The sequence below is a fragment of the Sorghum bicolor genome, chromosome 8 (assembly GCF_000003195.3).
Source record: "Sorghum bicolor cultivar BTx623 chromosome 8, Sorghum_bicolor_NCBIv3, whole genome shotgun sequence".
Taxonomy (NCBI): domain Eukaryota; kingdom Viridiplantae; phylum Streptophyta; class Magnoliopsida; order Poales; family Poaceae; genus Sorghum; species Sorghum bicolor.
The window spans coordinates 4,377,795-4,400,914 of NC_012877.2; the positions used below are offsets into that span (position 1 = coordinate 4,377,795).

Consider the following 23,120-nt stretch of genomic DNA (forward strand, 5'->3'; position numbering starts at 1 on the left):
CCACTCTTTCAATTTAGCTTGTTTGCTTGGTAGATTGGTTTCAATATTGAGATGAATATGTCGGAGAACCTCCTTATTTTCTTGTTTTTAGAGGTCATTTTTTACCAAAGTGTTAAGTAAGGCTTCCAAATCGCGAAGGTTGCATATATATATCACCAACATAACTCTACCATTAGTATCTAGCTACCCATTTAATTGTCCTATTTTCTTGGTTAGATTTTTACTGATATCGAAATAAATGTGGTCGAGAGCCTGTTAAATTTCTTTGTTTAGGAGGAGAGTTTTTTTTACCAAATTGTTCACGGAGGCTCTCAAATCGGAAAGTTTGCACAACACCAACATACTCATTTAACTGCTAGCATACACTACTACAAAAAATTAACCATAACCTTTTGAAAATCTCCTCCGAGGCGGACAGAAATTTTAACTGCCTCGATTAATGCAAGGCATTAACCGAGGCGGTCACTTTTTATTAACCAAGGTGGCTACAAGCAACCGCCTTGCAAAATTGATTTATCGAGGCCTCAAATCTATTAACCGAGACATGCCTTATAAGCGGCCCGTCTCTAAAAATACCCTCATTTTCAGAGGTGGGCCACTTATAAGGCCCGCCTTTCTTAATGTGGTCGAGGTCCAGCCAAAGCCCATAACCGCTCCTCCTCATGGGCTCATATAAATACCAGTGTAGGGTTTCCAACTCCTTATCCACTCTCTCTCTTAGCCGCACAAGGGGCCGACGCCGCACACTCCCCCTCTCTTCGTCCCAATCCCGCTCCCCCAACCTCACTTCCTCTTCTCCGACCTCCCTCCTCCTCCATGGTGACCCATCCTCCCTCCTCTCCACAACCAGTGTGGCTGCTCCTTTGTCTCCCTCCATGGCACGAGGTCGAGTGGCATGAGGCTCCTTCCCACTGGATCCTCCGTGGCGAGTAGCAAGGCAGCAGCGCAGGGGCAGGCGACAGGAGGCTCCCTCCACAACGGTATGAGATCCACCATAGGAAGGGGTCGGGCGGTGTAGGGCTGAGCAGCGCAAGGCTCCTCCACGATGATCAGCAAGGCAGCGGCGTGGGGCCAGGCACCCTCCTCCCCCCTCCCTCTCCCTCTTCTCCCACAGGCGTCCTCCTCACTTCGGATCCGGTGGGGAGGCATCCTTTGGCACGGATCTAGCGCAGAAGAGCCCACCGGTGGCTGATTCGGCGGGGAGGAGCCTACCGATGGTGGATCTAGGGGCATGCCGTTGGCGGGCAGGCCTTTTCGACGTCTAGAGCAGTGGCAGCGCGAGGACTAGATCCAGGCCTGGTTAGGGCGGGTATGGGCTTTTTTTTGTTTTTTTATTTTTTAAATTTTATTAACCAAGGCGGGCATCAAACCACCTCGAAAAAGATCACATTAACCATGACCTTTCATCCGAGGCGGTTGGCCAAACCGCCTCGGTAAAGCCATTTTGCCCACCTCGGTTAAAAATAATGTAGTAGTGAACCATATGAATGCTGGACATTTTTCATTAAATTGGAATGGAGGATTTTTAGTGGACATTTTTCATTAAATGGAGTGACATATATTAGCACGAGTCATATCCATTTTGTTATTCATAGATGGATTGCGAATGGATATACTATTCATTGAAATATGTACCAAGTTTATGGAAGGTACTGACTTTTGTGAAGGCTGCCAATTATATTGCCCATGTATTTATTGTAGAAATTAGGAGTTTCAAAACTTCAAGCAAATTCATTTGTCATCTGTTGTTACAGTATCATGGACAACTATAAGGTTGACTCTGGACTAAGCATAGGAAACATTATAAGAACTTACCTAAATACGCCTCTGTAAGGACCGATTGATGGCTAGAGGGGGAAGGAGGGGTTGGATAGCATATAAAGTTTTTCTTTGAAAGGTACAATGCTAGAAAAATTAGTTAGACAACAAAATGGCCCTAACTAGCAAGCAAGCCAAATCAAGATCGTCCCCACACAATTCTAGTGAACAATGGGAATGCAACTAGGCTACACACTAGAACTAACAAGCTACAATAACTATTCAGCTACACTAGAAAGAACAACTACCGAGGTAAACAAGCTAGAGAGCTAAACTACTATACAAGAATATGGACAACAATAATATATAGCAACTTTAGTGGTGCAAACTGCAAGTGGAGCCACAAGATTATCCCTGAGGTTTGATAGCTTGCCAGCTATCTATGTCCCCCTTGAGGCATGTCCAAGTATCACTGCTGCTCCACGACCACAAGCTCAATGATCCCCCAAGATTAACTCTAATGTGAGCGCTTAATGTAAGACAATGATCCCCCAAGATTAACTCTAATGTGAGCGCTTAATGTAAGACAACTCGATCATGAGGTACACCACAAGGCTCCAATTCATTATGGTCGCTCTTCGCCAGAATGAATGAGCACAAGAGCCCCTTACAAATCATTCTCTAGAGCTCTCGCATAATCTCCATGCGGTGCTCGATAGAGTCCACAACATCCAAACCACCTAGGTAGTAGTAACTACCAAGAGTAACAAGAATGTCATAGCTTCAAGGATCAACTAGTGCACTAGCTATGCTAATTGGTGAGGACATGATACCTACATATATGACTGTTAGGTGAGTCTGTTCCTATATTTGCATAATAATAAAACTAAGAATTAGTTGCTACCTACTAACAGTATTTTAGATGTGTCTAGGAACAATGGTGATGACGATAGAACATGGATATACCATGAAAAAGACCGATCTCAAAGAGGAAGTCCATCAAAGTTCAATATTCAGTTTGTCGTAGCCCGACACTAAACTACATGACAAGTTGCCGCTATTTTTTGAAAGTTGTGTCATTGTCATGCGCCTAATATTCTCCCTTGACCGTACCCAACTAGGGGCACACTCCATGGAGATGGAGAACACATGAAGGACGCCCTTGGATGTCCTCCCCCTTGGCCACCTCCTTACTAGGCCAGCAAAGGTGTCCAAGATACGTTGGAGGCCTAATCCATATTAAGTTCGAGTCTATCTCAGACTCTAGTACTAGGCTACACTAAAATGGATGCCTAGGTCACATATAGACTTTGTTTTTGACAATCCACCTAGGGATGGAAAGATAATTTAATAAGCTAATCAATAGAACGATCCCATATTAAAACTCGTACAAAATCAATGGGAGTCATCGAAACAAGTGTGCGTTCAAAATCTATCAAGGTGTTGTATCACCATCTTTTGAGTCGTTTGGGCCTTGTAACATGTTGGAACTCCTTAGAGACATGATTTTGGGTCCTTGCAAACCTCTTAGACTATATATTCAATAGTTGTTGACACTTGTTATCTTATAAAGTTTATTAGCATTTATTCCTCCACTAGAAATGAATATGTACTAGAATAGGGTTATCACTGACAATTTCCACGAGTTGTGTATATTTTGTGTTTTCTAGGGATTATTTCAGAAAGTGCTGAAAAAAGGGATTTAAGTGCCAATTAACCATGAAACTTATCCGCAACGGAAGGAGGACACCAGAGGGACCAAGAAGACTCCAAAAGACTCTCGGAGCAAGGGGACCGACAGACACCACCAGGTGGGGCCGCCCGGCCTCACCCTGGCGCCGCCCGGCCCTCTATGGCTAGGGTTTGGCCTCCCCTTCTGGAAGCTTCCTCCACCGCCTCTGAGGAGCCATCTCGACCACTTGTTAAGTTGGTTTGATCCAACGATGCACGTTCACCCCACCAGGCTATAAATAGAAGGCAAGACCCCCTTAGAGGAGGCCAGATCAAGAGATGAAGAGCTAGAGCATTAGATAGAGATCCACTAGATCTAGGCTAGCAATCAAGATAGAGAATAGAGAGAGATAGAGTAGAGGAGTAGAGATTCAGAGGAGTTCCAGCCCTGTCGGAGCTTCCTCAGGAGCTGTATTCTTCGGGATTCGGCTCCCTCGCCTAGAACCGCGTTCTAAGGTACTTTTGTATTTACCCTTCTGATTCAAGTAAGCAAGTTGTTTGTATTCGTTTTTTGGTTTGCAACTCATATTATATTGAGTACTACGATTTGGGTAGCTCCTAGGTCGGAGTAGTGATTCGTAGTGTAGACATGGTGTCTGCGTTATGGTTGCTTGTGAATGTCCCCTGATCAACCGGACAATGGTAGTTCGCGTAGGTGACTTTATAGCTGCGTTGATTCCTCTGTAGTCCACTTCCCGTTGATAGGTTTGATAGGCTTATAGGTGCCTGATATTCGGGTTACTTGCCTGATAAGACGATACTATACAAAGTTTACCGGTTATTGGAACCAAAGTACATTAGTATTTCCTCATCATCAATAATTTCTAGATTGTTTGTGCCCCCTTAGATTAAGAAATTATAGGCTAAGTCATAAATCACCCACTGTTCTTTTAGGTTCGATATTAAAACTGGGTTAATCTTGGTGAAGTGCTAATCAGTATATATCTTTGCGCTTGCGGATAATCTGATTATAATCATTATTAGGGTGCAGTTAATTTATACCAATAATAGCCGTCACCCATTCTAGGTTTTAGGTTTTGCTTTACATCAAGTTGTCATTGAACAATTCTCATTCATCGGTTTGTGAAAACCCAAGTTATGAGTTTCATCTATATCTACAATTGTCACATAATTTGAGTTACATTTTATCTTGTTTTTTCTTGTGTGTTCTTTGATTTGCAGCAGGGATTAGCCTTCTCGATGAGGTCAATGTTGATGGTTGTTAATATCAATCAATATCAATCATATACCATCTATATACCCTACATATATGATTAAAATGAATCACCAACATATGTATAGTGTTTTAAACTAATAAGTTCCACAAGTTTTTGGTAATTTTATGACTGCATGAGGATTTAATAAAAAAACAGACCATGTGGACCATATTGTCAGAGAAAATCATGATCATTCATGATGAATCCAACTTAAAGGACCTCTAATCCACCATCTAAGACAAACCTCCACAAATCAACCTGATAGACAGTGGGTGGGGCTGGCTGGCCTCTTAGGCCTACTTGCACGGTCTGCGCTTCAAATGATGGTTCTTCTATGCCTTTGAGATCCCATCTTCACTATGTATCAAGGTTGATTCAAATCAAAGGTCGAGATGATGAGTTGCCATGGATTCATGGACCCACATACTGCCAAGTGACCCCTATAAAAGGACCTCTATAACTCCTCCAAAAAGGAACAACAATTAAGAGAAGAATAGTTTTCCACATTAGGTGCTATCCTTTATAAATAGAAAGTAGTGAGATAGAGAGTGAGGTAAGAGTTTGGAGGAAGTGCCGGCATATGGTGCTCTCTCTACAGCTATAACTTAGTGGATCCAAATTCTACTTGAGCTTGCTTCTAAGACATCTCTGGTAATTGAATTCTGATTCAAGTATCATGTTTATATTGTTCATTAGGATCGTGACTCTTTTGAGTACTTTAATCTATAGAAGCTCTAGATTAAAGTAGTAATCATTAGTATAAGCATGGTGCTTAGACTTTTGGAAGCTCATGGATGCACTCTACATTTTGGATAGGTGGTAGATCACGAGGTTGACAACCTTGTTGAGTCCTTTGTAGTCCACCTCTCAACTGTAGGCCAAGTAGGACCTGGTTGCAGCATACTCTATTTGTGCTTTTCCTTAGTAATGTCCCTAGGTGAACACTAGAGAACATATAGCTTACCCAAGTTAGAAATAGAGAACCTTAGTAGTCCTCTCTACGCTCCTATTTATCCTTAGCCTTGTTTCTACCCCTAGTTAAGTTAGGCTTAAACTCACACATGTTTCCTTGAGGTCAATATCCTAGAATACTTCCGATGAAAGGCTACAACTGATATTCATGCACTTTCGGATGTTTTCTACGTGCCCCCACTGTTGTCAACAGTCAACAGTCAATTTGATTATGAAAGGCTACAACTGATATTCATGCACTTTTGGTGCAGTACGTGGACTAAGGTTTGCAAGGTTTGGGTCTTTTGAAGCTAAATCAGTGTGTCGTGCTCCACCCAAATAATAGTTATCTCCACCTAACGGTAGATCGGAAACCCCGTCCCCATCACTAACTCTCAAAGCAAATGTATTAGTAGATCCTCTTCGATCTTGCCAAAATGTGATTTCGCCTAAGAAATGTGAGTGGAGTATTCTATTGAGCTAATAGGTGTGTATATTAGATGGGATTACTAGGAGAGCCAAATAGCTTATCCATGCCTTCTATTTATAAGCCCACAAGAGAAAATAGTTGTTACCTTTAACAACTCATTGTGTATCCCCCAGAATTCTATGGTGCCATCACTGAAGCTTTGCACCAGAACGAGAATGATTATTTCAAACTAGTCGTTGCATAGACCTTTCTCTAGTGGGACTTCTCTACTAGAATGAGATTTTCTAATGAGCTCTCTCACCAATGTTGCGCTAAAAATGCCATCTCTAGAACTATTCTTTGGTGACTCCACTAGACTTATACAGTGCAATATATGGAGGCTCTAGAAAGTTTTTTGAGGCACATCCTTAGGTGGTCGTACTAGAGTTTCCGATTACCTCTCCTTTGAAAACTCACGCACACTTCTTCAATGCACAGATCACCACCACATGTTAGCTCTCTGAAAACTAAGCTACTATACCAGACACCCAAATCTACTGAGGTCATCGCACGGAGTTGTCGCTTAGGGTCTATAGAAAAAGGCCACCGCCGCCCTTGCTCCTAGGGCCTCACCATCTCCACACCTCCATCTAGGGTGACTCTCCTTCCTCTCCAGTGTGTCTGCCGAAGGTAAGAAGGATAGGGTACCCATCTCTCTTTTTCATAGTTTTTTAGTTCTAGTTTGTCTAGGGGTTTAGTCCTAATAAACCTTCTGGCGAAATCAGATGATTTTCAGTCATGATCGTGTTTCCTGCGATGACTTCGATGATTACCATGACAAGATTATCGTTGCAGACGTTGATTTCATCAGCAAGCAACCAATTTGTGGTCTTTATCTACAAGGGGAGGGGTGCTTCTGGGAGCCTCCTATGAGGACAACGACTTCAGGTCATTGATCTCATCGTCGATGGTAGCAGTGAGAATTTACAGCCAATGTCATACCCGACAATGCAACTGCCAATAACTTTTAGCGATTCAGATGTGTTTAGGACTGGTTCTGAAATGTTAGATCTTGCGGCATGTCCAATATTTTAGGGTTAGTCATTAAATTTGGCATAAGGATTACACTTTGGCGCCATCGTCCGAGGGATGCCATTGGGAAGAAGAAGATGGGAGAATCTCTATAGAATATTATTATGTGTTTTTTATTTTAGATTTTTTTCATGTGTCATTTGGAGATATACTAGTGCCTAGATTCAATATAAATTTCCCTTTTATTTAGAAAAAAAAAGAAAACTGAGCTACAGAATGGACCTGTCTTCCATTGCAGTGGCGTCCATTCAAGCTGAATATAAACAACATAAGATCACTCTATATACAAAGCGCACTTCATTCACACTCAATCAAATAACACGGGGCGACGCATATGCTTTAGATCAGTCCCAAGGCAATATGAATAGCTTTTTGCTAAAGGTTTCTTTCTTATATACATATTCCAACTTTCCACACGTATGGCCGTCTCCTTTTCACCTTTTTATCTAAGGAATATCAATAAATATCCCGTACCATCGTAGCACTAAGGCCTCGCTTAAGTGTTTAGATTTCGACATTATAGCACTTTCGTTTGTATTTAACAAATATTGTGCAATCATGGACTAAGACTTAAAAGATTCGTCTCGCGATTTACAGGTAAGTTGTGCAATTAGTTCTTTTTATCTATATTTAATGCTCCATGTATGTGCCACAAGATTTGATATGATGAAGAATCTTGTAAATTTTTAAGTTTTTGAGTGTATCTAAGGCCTTGTTTAGATTAAAAAAATTTGGATTTTGATATTATAGCACTTTTGTTTTTATTTGATAAACATTGTCCAATCACAGAGTAACTAGGCTTCAAAGATTTGTCTCGCAATTTACAAACAAACTGTGCAGTTAGTTTTTATTTATATTTATATTTAATGCTCTATGCATATGTCGAAAGATTCGATGTGACAAAAAATCTTAAAATGTTTTTGGTTTTTGGGTGAACTAAATAAGGCCTAAAGAGACCTAAGCATAGGGAATATCCCCATGTACCAGTGTAGCACTATAAGCACAAATGGACACCACGGGCTAACCAATGCATTATACTGTACTCTGTTCGTCCATAAAAGAATCAATTCATAGAATTCATACTAGTCAAATCTTTTTAACTTTAACTAACTTTATAAAAAAGTGTAACAACATCTATAAAACAAAATGTACATCTTATCAAAATATATTCTATGATAAATCTAATAATACTAATTTGATACCATAAATTTTAGTATTTTTTCTAGAAATTTGATCAAAGTTTAAAAATTCTGACTTAGGACAAGTCTAGAAATTGATTCTTTCGTTACATAGAGGTGACACAAATACCTAGGAGCTTATAACTAGTATAAAAACCAAAAGTAGGAGTCATCAATGGATCAACCTAATAAAGGAACAGGACCGAGGATGGGTATATTATACTGTACTACTATTATTTTGCACATAGGACTTGTAGACAAAGAATCTGGTCAGGTTGTGTTGGGTTGGCACCTGCTTTCCTCCATTGCCCTTGTCTTCATGGATCCTGGTGTGTCCTAGCACGATATCACAACAAAGCAGATTCGACCATCATGGATCCTGGTGGCCATAGACAGTGAGGGTGTGATATCGTGCTAGACCCAGGCCTAGTGCCATCGCCATCGCCCCCATGCCCACCCATCCAATGCCATGCCATCATTGCTCGCGGCCCCAGCATTTGTTTGTCGGTGTCGCATGCCTGCATCCTAGGAGAAAAAAGGATTGTTTTGCAAAAGAATCCTTGGACCCATAAAAATAGAATGTGTGCTTGTCCAAAACTCTCGAGCAAGCATAGCTGAAAACGAAAACAGAAGATTTTGCCAAAAATGCGGTAAAGAATTTGTTGATTCTTAAATATAAAGATATCAAATGGGATACAACAAACTTGTGGTATCGAGACAGAGGTGGGAAATAGACTATGAAGAGAGAAGGTGGCGATTGTGAGAGGGTTTTTATGCGGTGACCCTCAAAGGACCTAGGATTTCCTTAATGGCTTAGTGGGTCAATATGGGCCTCTACCTTATTTTCTAAGACGTGCCTAGAGGTTCATCTTTAATAATGAGCTTATTTTAGAGGCAGGCCTCCTTGTTGGCTTGCTTGTGAAAATCTATTTTGAAAGGTGGACGTATTTTATGAGCTTCTTACTCTTTTAGGTAATGGAAAATTCTAGCTTCAGTTCTCTTCAAAAAGAGACATCGGTCCAAAGATAAACAAACACACCCCACTTTAAAACTCTTACAACAGTTCTACCCTCTCCATCCCTAAATAAATCAATTTCTAGAACCCATGCAAGTGAAATTATCTTTAGTTTGACTAACTTTATAGAAGAGAGTAACAACACCTATGATATAAAATAAATATATAATGAAATATATTCTATATTATATCTACTAATATTAATTTGATGTCATAAATACTAGTTGTTTTTTCTAGAAATTTGATCAAAATTTTAAAATTTTAACTTAAGACAACTCTTGTAATTAGGGATAGAGGGATCCATTATTGTTTTAAATAGAAAATAAATGGTCATCCATTGGATGCAAAGAACTATGTAGCAGGATCCTAATCTAAGATTCAATACGCTTCAGTTATCCGATGTTTGCGATCATCCATGAGCTATAAGGCCAGTCTCAATGCATAGTTTCATGGCACAGTTATCAAGATTATAAACTAGGTAACCGGGCCACAAGAGTTTTATGGTGATGAAACTCCTCTCTCATCTGATGAAACTCCTTCATTTAATGACACTGCCAAGTCAGCAATTTTGCTTATGTGGCACCCTATTTAATGTGCATGACACTCCCATGAAACATGCATTGAGACTGGCCTAAAAACTCCCAGAACGAAGCCAGTGTCCCTGCATGAACTTTTTTGTTGGATGACTATATATTATATATTTCTTGTTAGTACTAGCCAATTGCACATCGAAGTCCTGCAGCCGCCGTAGTCACTCTGTGCATCTTATAAAATCCTTTGTGTCGTAACCATTTACAAAGACGGTTTGATAAAGGTGTCCGATCAGAAATGAAAAGCCCTTGCCACTTAAAATTGTTTTTATAATAGTGTCAGTTCGATTATTTATGATGGACTTTTTATTTCTTTTTACCACTGCTGCCTCTCTATCTATTGATTAAGTAACGATAGAATAACACTGACCTGAGTGCTTCTATATAAACAATAAAGACCCAAGAAGACGACCTCGTCAAGGATTATTTAGAGTCATCATGGGCCCCAATGAGCATAGATATGACCTTCCGGCATCGTCCTCTCCATTACAAGGAGGTTGATTTGGATCTGGCAATATAGCAATCACAAATCGTCTTGAAACAGGTACCCGGTTCCTGACATCGCCTGCCGTCATCAGCTACTGCGCCCAAGTAAGTACACACTTAAGATGTTGAGAATTACCTTTCCATTGTATAATTTGCAAACGTAACTTCATTTCCTCAAGAAAAAGAGAGAATCTTGGACTTCCAACAAGCGTGAAATGGTGTTTATGGTTCTCATATAGTACAGGAACCAGAAATAAGCTTAACTGAAATGTGAAATAATGCATATATGACTTTGAGTCTTTCTCATAACTAAGCTAGAACTAGCATGACACTGGTTTCTGTTTATTTTCAAATAGCACACTAATCATATTGAAGTCCCACATATGCTCAGTCAGTATTGCTTTCCTCCAATTTTGTTTCTTGGTTCAGTGCTTATACAAAGTTCAGGTGGAGGCTTAAGCGCCCCGTTAATCTGTTCGAGTTTGTTCGAACTGTGGTTCTCATCAGTTCATTCAGTTGTGATTGTTTTGTTCAGAAAAAGAAAAGGTCTTGCTTTTAATTTAGTTTGCAAAATGGCACTGGCCATGCAGGAGGCTCGCGCGGGAGGATGGTGAGCCTCGATGATATCCGCGACCATGTGGCATCCCTGTTCATCATGCTGAACAAGCATACAGTTATCTTGTTTCGCATCGAGTTCCTGGTGGTCCTGGTCACACTATTCTTCTTCGCCATGTTCGTGATGGACTTCTATCGCCGCATCATCCACAACTCGTTCATGAGGGCCATCTTCAGCGTCTTCGACGCCGTCTCCGACTCCATCGTCGTCTACCTCCTGGGGGCGATGCAATCGGCGCCTTTCAACAATCAGCTGTTCCCAGTCTGGGCTCTTGTGCTCGTCAATCTCCGTCACAGTGCAGACTACATCTCCGGCTATGGTGTCCCTGACCGCCGTGGGCGCAGGTTCACTGAAGTGAGGAACGTGGTCAAGCTCCTGGGATCCGCATTCTTGAATTGGACGCGTGGATCCAGTTTCGTGGGTACACTGTGGGTGCTCTGGATTCTGCAGATTTTGAGGTGCGAATACAGATTTCTTTCGCATATTCTGGCGTCCAGGGCCCTCTGGCATGGTCGGAGTTCGGAGCTTGTTGCAGAGCACATGCGTGGCATGCATGAGGATGATGACCAAATAATGAGCAGCATCAGAGAAGAATGCGACCCAGTGACGATGAAAGGCTATAGGTACTTGGTCTATGGAGAAACAAAGCAGCAGAAAGGAGTTCTCAAGCTAGGAGTAGGAGGCTTCAAACTAAAGAAGCCTCAGTACGCACTGTGTCTGTGTACCGACCAGGATCAGCAGCAGGATGCTAGCAAGAACACTAGTAGTACTAGAAACAGCAGGCCCAGAAAGACAAGGGAAGCTACTAACAATAACAAATGGTGGTGCTATAACAGTGCCAGGCCCCAAGAGAAGAAGAGGACGAAGAAGAAGAAGCCTCCGCCTCCACTGATCACGCTGGACAAGGTCTGGGACTGCACCTGCACCCCCATTCATCAGCAGGGTAAGTTTCTGAAGGATCTCCCGCTGGCCTTCGCCTTGTCCAGGCTGCTGCGGTGCAGGTTGGAGGATGTGGCGCTGCAGCGATGTATATTTGACACAAACCGAGATCTCGTCAAGAGCATTGTTGGTGAGAAGGTGGGTGCCAGTGATGCCCTCAGGATCATGGAGCTGCAGCTTGCCTTCGTCCATGACTATTTCAACACCCGCTACCCCATGGTGTTCTGGTGTGGGCTCCCATCCCTCTTGCTGAGCCTGCTTCTGTCCGTGCTAACCATGGGTGCTGTCGTCTGGCTTGGCGTGGACATCCGTAAGGCCTATAAACCTGCCAGCGGCGAGCTCGCCAACCTGGTGAAAGGTCGTAATGTCGATATGATCATCACATGGGTATTCCTTGGCTTGATGATTGTCAAGGAGATGTGGGAGATACTCACCTACTTACGTTCAGACTGGACAAGCTTAATCAAGGCATGCGAGTATGTGCAGCGCAGGTGCGATAGGAGCAAAGAATCCAAAGATACATGGATGTACTGCGTTCTGCAATACATTTCCAGATCTAAGATTACTGGCAGGAGGTGGCATGGATTCATCGACCAGTATGTCTTCGTGGAGTCGTACGATGACAGACCAAGGTTTTGGAATCTCATTCACAACCTGACCACAGGAATAGTTGCAAAGAAGGATGATGGCGCAAAGCTCAGCACCCCCGTCGAAGTTACGGACTATGTCAGGCAGGCAGTCTTGGAGAAGCTCAGAAAACTATTAGTTGACGATGGTTATGGACCACAAGCCGGTTGTAGACTGCCCGAGTTCATCAAGACATTGTCCAACAGCAACCTTAGCGAGGAGTTGCAGAGCTACCAGGCTTACACTACACAACCCAGCAGCAGCAGCACTCCGAGTACGAGTACAAGCACTGGAATCGTTCTACCCACAAGCTCTCACGTCATTCTCGTGTGGCACATTGCGACCAGCCTCTGTGAGATGGAGCTGGCAACAGAACACGGTGTCGACTTGGGCAACCCTGGGTTTCCATGCTCCCTCTTGTCTTGGTTCTCTTCTTTCTGCTCATCCAAGCCGTATCTTATGGACGTGGATGATAAGAAAGGTTGCAGCAGCAGCAGCAGCAGCAGCAGGAGGAGCTTGTCATGGTTTGCAAATTATTGTTGCTCATCCAAATCAAACGACAACACGGAAGAGAGCAAGAAGGTGCCTAAGAATCTGCGGGAAACATACATGATTGCAAATAGCTTGTCGCGGTACTGCGCATACCTGCTGGTTTCAAAGCCTGATCTGATCCCTGATAGCTTCCTTGTTCCCAAGATAGTCTTCAAGAAAACCGTGGCCAGTGCTCGTTGTGGCATTTTGAAAGGCTGTGCTTCACTAGAGGAAAGGTACAGAGCTCTCAAGGACGAAGCAAAGAAACCTATCAAAGACAGTGAACGAGAGGATGTATTGAAACAAGGTGTCGCGCTGGGCAAGGAGCTGCTGAAGCACCAAGGCCGCTGGGAGATCCTCGCAGGCGTTTGGACAGAGTTGCTGATACACACCGCGCCTACGTGGAATGCACAGGCACACAGGAAGTGCCTATCTTCAGGGGAGTTCATAACCCACATCTGGTCGTTGCTTTGGCACTATGGCATCCAGAAGAGCAGCTTGTGGCCAGAGGATATTGGGCCTGGAAACAGTGGTCCACAGCCACAGAGTGATGGGACTGCTGGGGTCGATAGAAGGCAAACGGGAGGAGATATGAGGGAGATAGACATAGAACACATTGGAATTAACATTGATCAAACAAATGACGACAAGGGAACCAAAGAGCTTGAGGCAGCAGCAGGCGACTCGAGTACAGGTGTTGGACAACTGAGAATGGAGGGAACTGGGAGTTTGGAAATTGTTGAAGAGATCTCAGAGGATGAGATAGTGCACATCACAAATGTCATGTCATCCCCAGAGAGTCATGCATCATGGCTGGGCAAGTCCGAAACGAGCGGCAGTGAATTGAACAAGGTGGAAGAATTTGTTCCAGATATAAGCACCGCAAAGTGACCGCAAGGGCATTGCATGTAGGCGGCCATAAGTTCCGCAGCACAATTTCGTGCGTGTGCTCAGGATTTGTTGATCTTCATTTTGTGGGGACGGACTTGAGATTGGTTATTTGGACGTTTTTTTCCCGAAAGGCGGCAAAGAAGTTTGCCGGATTTTTATTAGACGGACAAAAAGAAATGTGTGCCTTTAATTAAGTTTTTCCTTTCATTATTACGGGTTTGTACTCCCATCTCATTTGGGATGGTGGGAGAGTAGACTCTTCTGCAATTTATTTTTACCTTATTATTATTGTTCTGTACTTGTACTGTACTGTACAGTAAATGAGGTTGTATCAATTTTGTGCTCACTTTATAATTGGTACCTTGATTCCTTCGTTGCAAATAAAGGTTTGAATTTGTAACCTAATTGAGGTAGAGGTTTCATAAATAATTGAGAACTTTTTTTTGAAACCTCTACGTCAGTCCTATGAGATGTGTTATAAAAATAAATAAATCCTAGACACTACAAAAAAAATATCAATATTGGGCCATCAATTTGGAAAACTCTTACTATTATTAAAAAAGCCACGATACCAAGAAAATAATCCCAAATAACTGGCTATGTGACCTTTATTGAAAAGGGAAACAACAACTACATCACCAATAATTCCCAATAATCTATATCTAATATCTAATATAAAAGAATATCAATTCCTTCTTCCATCTTTTTTCTACTTCCCAAAGTGCCCCTACACCCTTCTAAGTCCCATTTGTGATCTAGAGTTCTAGACTCACAATCTAGAGTCATACTCTAAGATATTTTGGGTCTTGTTTCAACGCAAGGATACATTTTAAGCATTCTCAGTACACCAGCACCTGAAGAAGGAGATATTATACCACATCCGACACTAGAGGAAGCAAAGGGGGGCGCGATGTGCCATGGCATTTGACACACACTTGGCACCCCAGTACTCCCTCCGTAGAGGATTTAGATGTCGTTTTGGATAAGGTTTGGGTCAAATATTAGAAATATAAATCATTAAAACTTTTAAATTATTGAGTTTACAAATGTAAAAATTATATGAATAGATTTGCTTTGAAACAATAGTTTCATAAAAGTATACATATATTTTTTTCCTAAATATTTTTATAAAAATAAGATATCAAAGTTGTGTATTGTAGACCGTGTCACTGTCTTAAACGACATCTAAATTCTATATAAAGGGAGTAGCATATATGGGCCCGAAGTGGCATGAGCGTTAGCACTAGGTGCCTACTACGTATGTGATGGGTTGTAATACTAAGAGGGAGGAGAGATGGAGTGGAACTCGAAAAAGAATAATTAAAACTAAATAGACAGTTATTTTTTTTAGAAATTTTAGATACACGTATGTGTACACGTTCAGTGGGTATTGCACGCACATGTACGCCTGTGATGTGAGTTTGAATTATTTAAGGGCTCGTTCGTTTATGGCCATTCCTGGTCATGAATAGTTTTTGGTGAAGATTGACTATACAAATTACACTAGCATTCTTGGTAGGAATGATTCCCTGCCAAACGAACGCAGCCTAATTCAGTAACATCTTTGGTACATAGTTTATGTATGCGAGCACAACATGCAGATGCAGTGAAGTTTCATTCCAAATTGTTCACGATTTATCTGAAATCCTCATTAAGGTATACTGCTTGCCTGCCAATAATAATTTTTCGTATTTTCTGCATTTCACATAAAAATAATGTGAGACATCCTTGCCTGAGTGATTCATTTTTTATGTGGAATCTTGTGATGGAACCAGGATTAATAAAGTACATAAGTGAGGACAACAAATATGATCTCTACTGGATCCGTATCTGAGTATTGTTAGATCAAAGTTTACAAAGTTGAATCTATTTTTAGCTAGCTGTCTGATCTTTGATTGAAGTCGAAGCATGACACCCTTGGTTTTTTGGGCACACTTCAGTCAAGGTCTTTGTTATGTTCTATGCAAATACTAAATGGTACTAATCAGAGTTCAGAGATGCCTTAGTGCTGCTCACCTGCCGCCATGTTTGGCCTTGAAGAACAGCAGGACGGAGGGAAGCCGGAAGCCCTGAACACTTGGGGCCTGGATCCGCGCTCACGGACGCCCGGTGCACGCCTGCCGCACGCCGGATCCACGCCCGCTGCGGATGTGGAGCTTGCTGGGAGCAGGAGCGTCACGCCGCTGGTAGCTCGCCGACTCGCTGCGGACGCTCATCATCCCGTGGCTTGCCGCGGCCGCCCTCTGCTCGCTGCGGTTGCATATTGGTAGAAGGATCTGGCGCTGTCGTTGACCAGGCTGTCAAGCTCCAGGACATTGCATCTCAGATCCGAATAGAAATAGACAAACTCAAGTTAGGAATTGAGTATTTTCACACAGCATGGAGGGAGGAGATAATTGCTATTATAGCACTCCAAACATATGGTTTCGTTATTATAGAATTCCTAACATCAGCTTTGCTAAAATAAGACTCCAAATATAAACACTTTGTTATATATGACATTATGTACTTTTAAAAGAATTTCTTATCTTAAATACACGTATTTAGCCATGACTTGATATTTTTGCCCTCGGCTCTTCAAAACACAAAGCCCAAGGGTAATTAATTAGAAGCGCACAGCACAAAACGCACAGGACGCATTGCATCCATCCAAGACAGACCTCACGTGGGAGGCCCCGAAACGCGACGCCGCTGCCGGCCGGCGACAAGCGGAGAGTCGATTCCATGGCGAGCCAGCCACTGCTGCTGCCTGCTGCCTGCTGCCGTGCCATGTCAATATGTCATGTATCGGACGGAGTCAAAGAGAGCAGGCCTCGCCGCTGCCAGCTTTCCAGAGGAATGCGTCCATGGCGCGGCGCCACGGCCTCCTCAGCACGCAGGTCCCAGAGGCAGTTTAGGACGACGAACGCAAAGAGATAGAAATTGCAGACGGCTTTTGAAGAGCTGAGGATAAAAATGTCAAGTCATGGCTAAATATATGTATTTGAGATAAGAAATTCTTTTAAAAGTGCATAATGTCATGTATAATAAAGTGTTTATGTTTGGAGTCCTATTTAAACAAAGCTGATGTTAGGGATCCTATAATAGTAGTGAAGCCATATGTTTGGAGTCCTATAATAGCAATTATCTCGGAAGGGAGTGATGAACCTCTGATGATGCTCGGCGTCCTGCTCAGTAGGAAAAGGAGGGGCGGCGCTGGCCAGGGCGCGACCATGGCGTGCACAAGCCCCCATGCTTGGCCCTAATCGTCCTGACGTGGCTAGTGGCAGCAGCATGGGTCGGGGCGGCGCGGTGCTTGGGGTCGGCGGCGTACACTGGCGGTTGAGGCACGAACGGCGCGGCTGAAGGGAGCGACGCCGGTAGCGGCCCAGTCGCAGGAGAGAGCAGAGAGAGGTGGGCGGCAGGAGAGAAGGGACCGGGAGAGAGAGAGCCGAGGGGGAGAGAGGCTTTGTGAGGAAGACATGGGATGGGGAAAACGTGTACATCCTGTCCTTTTTTTTGGCCCGGCCTGATTGGTATTTAGGGTTAGGCCCTTTGCCGAGGGCTCAGATGCAAGGCCTTCGGCAAAGGTTTTTTTTACCTTTTTCTAAAAAAATTCTTTGTCGAGGGCTCCAGATCTAGCCCTCGGCAAAGACCTCCTTTGCCGAGGGTCTAGCCTAGCCCTTGGTAAAGAATTTTTTTATTTTTTTTGTTTTTTGAGCCTAGTTTTTCTATGGTGCTACAATACATTGTTTTGAACCTAAATTTAAAATTTGGTCTAGTTTTCACTTTTATTTATATATTTCCTTAATTTATTTCGATTCGTTGATTTTTTTTCTGAATATTTCAAATTTGAACTACAGGTGCATGGAATAATGCAATGTGGTGTTTCAAAAAATAGTATTCATGGTGTTTGGTGTATGTTGAGTCCCTATTCACGAACTCGCATTAAATTTCGCACATCTTATTCGCGTCATATGACGAGCGACTGGCCGGAAAAGTGTTTTTAAATTATATAAAATTCATACAAAGTCTGAAAATCAGGAAACTTGTCGAGATATCATGTTATCCTATATTTAGGTTGTGGTAAAAAATTAAGAAGGTTTTGAGTGAGTTGTAATGTCGGATGTCTAAAACCCAGACATCTCCGCATGTGATTGGCACGGGCCCTCAGCAAAGATTTTAAAAAATATCTTTGCCGAGGGCCTAACGGCTGGCTCTCGGCAAAATTTGCCGAGGGCATCTTTGTCGAGGGCCGAGCCCTTGGCAAAGAGGGCCTAACGGCTGGCTCTCAGCAAAGCCTGACGGCGCTCGGCCGCTGTGACCCAACGGGCTAAATTTGCCGAGGGCATCTTTGCCGAGGGCCGAGCCCTCGGCAAAGCCCGTGATTTGGCCCTCGACAAAGCCTCAGGCCCTCAGCAAAGCACGCGTTTCCAGTAGTGTAATGAGCTTCGAGTTTTTCGTCCAGCCTTATTTGGCCTTGTTCTTCCATGTGTACAAAGAATACATCTCTATTTAATAGTGGTTTACGTTGCTTTATTAGCCACCTCATAAACATGGAACTCAATTATTAGCGTTCATCTATACTATTAGGGAATACAATAAGGCCAGAAGAATATACTATATATATAAATATAAATATAAGATTAAAGAGGCGAGAAGATATAAACTGGTGAATGGGCATGCACACACACAACTGATGTCTTGATCGAAACGACTAAACCTACAGTAAGATGCATTACTACAAATAGGGAATCAATCTGAACCAACAGCAACTTTCCTTGAAGATACATATGCAAATCGTGCAAAAGCTAATGTAATCCAATTTCCTGCTCAACCTCCATGCAGCTGACCCACCAGTGAGTAGCCCAAATCTGGTACGATCATACCAGGGCATGCTTGGAAGCTTTATGTTGATGCTGACAAGGAGCGTTCGCTACATGTTTCTAGAGAGCGCCTCCTCATGCCTTGCCTCTACTTTTGCGTGGCAGTAGCCTTGCTACCTGCCCAAGGTCCAGCACCAACCATCTCCCCTTGCATAGCAAATACCAAAGCACCTTCCTATTCTATCTCTTGGATAATTCGATCAAGTTTTGGAGTTTTCCGGACAACAAAACCCGTCAGCTTGCTTGGGGTATGTCCCATACTAGGGTTCTTAACCTGTCCATGGTTTGTTAGAAATGCAATGACATTAGTAGTAATAGGAGAAGCTTGTGCGTGCCCCCCTTCTTCACCAGGAGCTTTAAGATCAAAGCCCTTGTTGGTAGGCCCTTTGAGACGCCTAGCTTCAACTTCTTGAGTACTTCTCTTAGGAGGCAACATATGTCTTTCCAAAGGTATAACAACGCTCGCCATTCGAATCAATTCTTGATTTGGATCTTCATCTGGTAGCATATGATTAGGCTGGTCTAAGACAATATTTTGTTGCTTTTCCATCTCATAACGCCCCACAACACTTGGTGGTTCAACCACAACACATTTGTCTTCCCTACGCTTGAATACTCCCCATAGGTAGTATTTTCCCTGAAATGCTGGAAAATAAGAGAAACTGGTGTGTCAATGGACCAAAGAATGAAACAAGGTATCATGCATAACCACTAAATGGGCTTGCCCATAGTCACATCACATAAAATAGGGTCAAAGGCAACGACCCTCTACCTAGGAACATCATCCTTGACATGAGTATGAGGGGTCATTTTGGACTATGCCTTGTAAAAAAACCCTCTCAAGCAAGCATATCATGTTCCTCAACCCTATCAACTCGGGATTTTTGTAACTATGATCTAAAGTTTGATTGGCCATAAAAGCAATCAGTAAGAGAAGAGAACATTCAAAAAGAAAACACGTACTCTGGTGATGATTGGGCAATAGAACAGATGGGAGTATCAACATCTCGGCTTCACCAACAACAGCGCGCAAAGCTAAATCATTTTGCATGACTTCTCTAACTAGTTGGTCCAAGACTTCGTCTTGCCTAGGGACAAAAAAGAGAGAATTAGGAATTTTAATTCTCATGGATGATAGTGGTGAAAAGTTACGAAGAGGTTAAGAAACACACCTCATTTCATGAGGAAAGAAATAGATGCCAATGTCATCAGCAGTCGGTTTTGATAGCTCCCATGCCTTAGGCTGCACCTCCAATCTTGAAAGCCTTTTCACTTCAACCACTTTAAGCAATTGTTTGGATAAACTCCATGCTTTCTCACATGATTTGGTCGACAAATGTCCATCCAATGATACATATTCCTTATTGTCCGTCTTGAAGATGCCACTATTGACATAAATAAATAATGAAGATATTAGAACACAAAGCATAATACAGTAATACTTTAAAGATTTCAAAATACAACATATGTTATACCTCCAAGTAGGTTTCTCAATGGGCTTCGAACAACTATAGCAATGTTGTTCAACACCTGATGACATTAAGACTTTAGCGTGACCATTCATTAAAATACTAGTGGTGTCATCCTCGACACCCACATGATTAAGATCACCACTGCCATCTTCTGCTTCATCTTTCCAACTTACTATGGATTGTTTGAATTTCTTCATTTGCTTACAACTCATATTATCCACTTGTACTCCAACATTACTACCATCATAGAGTGCCTTAGGATTTTCTGCAGACAATGGTTCCTTTCTCTTCTTGGACATAGAATTACAATTGTTTCCATTGCAATTAGCAAATTGACCCATGTTTCTTTCTATGAGCCCACTTTTCTCAACATTTTCAGAAGTCAAGTTCATAGAATGGTTGTCCTTCTGAAATTCAGGAAGGTCTGTACCAAATGGATATGAAGAGATGCTTCTTAAATTGCAATGGATGTTTGACAATGTAGAATCTAGAGTCATTGTTGCCTTCGTAGTGTCTCCCTCCTTATGATATTCACCAAATTTCACATTCTCGTTGTCATTATCAATGACAATTTCATCATGTTTGTTGTTACCTTCAGTCATGTAGCTGTCCTTAGACATCATTGGTAACTCCAATTTTGTAGTGATATATTTTGCACTACTAATATCTTTATTAGGACATGCAAACAAGTCATTATTGTAACCCAATCTATTGGTTGTCTTCAGAACCAACCCTGGCATAGCCTTCAATTGAGTTGGATGTGGAGCATCATCTGCCTCTTGTTTACTATTTAAGGCATGTGTTTCCATCAATTTGGCTTTTCCATCGATTGTTGACCTCGAGAGAGCCATCTGCTTCTCTACCAATATTGAATGTTTTTCAAAACATGAGGCATTAGATGTAGAAACATGATTTGACTTGCTAGCGCCCTTTGCCATTGATGAATTCACTATTTTTGCACTTGGCTGACCAATGTTGATATTCTTCGAATGAATTTGTTTGTCCTGATGTGAACCAACATTAACTTTATAATTTGCAACAGGACGCATATGTGCTCGACTTTCATGATACTGCTTCAAAGCCTTCTCCCAAATTTTATTCTTATTCCTTCCAGTTGTCGCCTGTCTATTTGGGCCGACAGATTTTGTTCCGCTTGGCATCCCTGTTACCAACATAGAAAACAAGCTAAGACTATACTGCTATTTGTTTATACAACAAAATTGCTAAGCTAACCAATTTAACTTATATTTTTTGACTTGTGAGCTGATGACAAAAACCAATGGTCAGTTTTTTTGTTGATTTCATCTAGTAAACTAGTAAGAAGAGTAACTCTAAATCATTATTACATTGACATATATTCTTCTCTGCGTTCGTGTTTGGATGAGTCTCAAAAAATTAGCAATGTTTTTTCCGGCATGTGTCTCACGAAATTAAGTAAGCTAATACTGTGTAAAAACAATCTATTGTATAGATAGATCTACTGCCAACCTAAATATGGATTGAAACATGAATCCTTTTAAATACCGAAGTACACAACCAATCATTCATATAAAAATGAAAAAAAATAGAATAACCAACGAACTGAAATTAACAGCATACCTGAAGCCCTGCGTTGGTTTCTCTTCCCGTAGATAGAATAGAATAGGAAGCGATCGAGGCAACGACGACCCCCGAGAACGAAAACCCCCGGCTGCCAACGTAGCTACTGCGGCGGCGAAATTTCCAATTCCAAGTCGTCGAGATGGAGAGCGAAATTTCCAATTCCAAGTCGTCGAGATGGAGAGCGAAATTTCCAAGTCGTCGAGATGGAGAGCAGGGAGAGAGGAGGAGAGCACAAGAAAAGCGCAGGCGTCCGGCCGTGCCCTGGTCTTCGTTTTATAGTAGGCGCTTGGAGGCGGTTTGGGTACGTACGTGGAACCGCCGATCGATTCGTGCGGCGTACGGAGAGTCGAGGCGGTATTGTGTTGGAATTTGGAAACGGAGCGCGGATATCACGGAAACCGACCTACAGTCGAGGAATTTTTTTTTTCATTAAAAAAACACAATCGAGGATATTTTTGCCGTCTGGATTCTGAGCAGATTCGGTTCGGATTGCATCCGCCGACGTGGTTGTATATTCTTTTTCTATCCTTTTCTCTTTTTTTCATTTGATGAGAAGCACCAATTTCCTTTTTTTTTTGAAACGTGACGCGCACGGGCTGATTGCCATGCTGGGAGAGTCATGATCAGCACCGCCGGCCTGGTAAACAGATGCAGACATAGGCGTTGTTTAGTTTCAAAAAATTTTGGAAAATTGACACTGTAGCATTTTTGTTTTTATTTGACAAATAATTGTCCGATCATGGACTAAATAGGCTCAAAAGATTCGTCTCGTCAATTCCGACCAAACTGTGTAATTAGTTTTTATTTTCGTTTATATTTAATACTTCATGTATGCGTCTAAAAATTCGATGTGACAGAGAATCTAAAAAAAACAAGGCCTTGGACTAAAGCTAAGCAATTAGATATAAAAACTATGGGAACCCTTCTATGGTGATCTTGTAGGTTTTACGGGGTGGAAACAATGGGTTGCTCCATGGATTTTCCTTCTTGCCTCGACAGACGCATCAGAGAAGGAGAGAGGCCCTAAATGTGGCTGCAGCGGCAATAGCGAGGAGAGAGAGTTGGGGCAGGCGTCTCCCTCTGTCTCGGTGGCGGCGGCGGTGCATTTGCTAGTCTAGTTTAAACCATATAAACAAAATGAATCGAATGA

General features: G+C 42.3%; 1 protein-coding gene and 1 long non-coding RNA gene across 2 annotated transcripts; one reads left to right on the plus strand and one right to left on the minus strand.

Annotated features, from left to right (window-relative positions):
* Positions 8,365–13,479, minus strand: LOC110429611. Its single transcript, XR_002446707.1, has 3 exons — positions 13,255–13,479; positions 10,312–10,522; positions 8,365–8,861 (listed from the first exon to the last, which is right to left on the minus strand). It is a non-coding gene; the product is annotated as an uncharacterized LOC110429611 (long non-coding RNA).
* On the plus strand, positions 10,399–14,363 carry LOC8073469. Its single transcript, XM_002441821.2, has 2 exons — positions 10,399–10,532; positions 11,018–14,363. The coding sequence occupies exon 2, from the start codon at positions 11,035–11,037 to the stop codon at positions 14,029–14,031; it is 2,997 nt and encodes a 998-aa protein (XP_002441866.1). The 5' UTR covers positions 10,399–10,532; positions 11,018–11,034; the 3' UTR covers positions 14,032–14,363.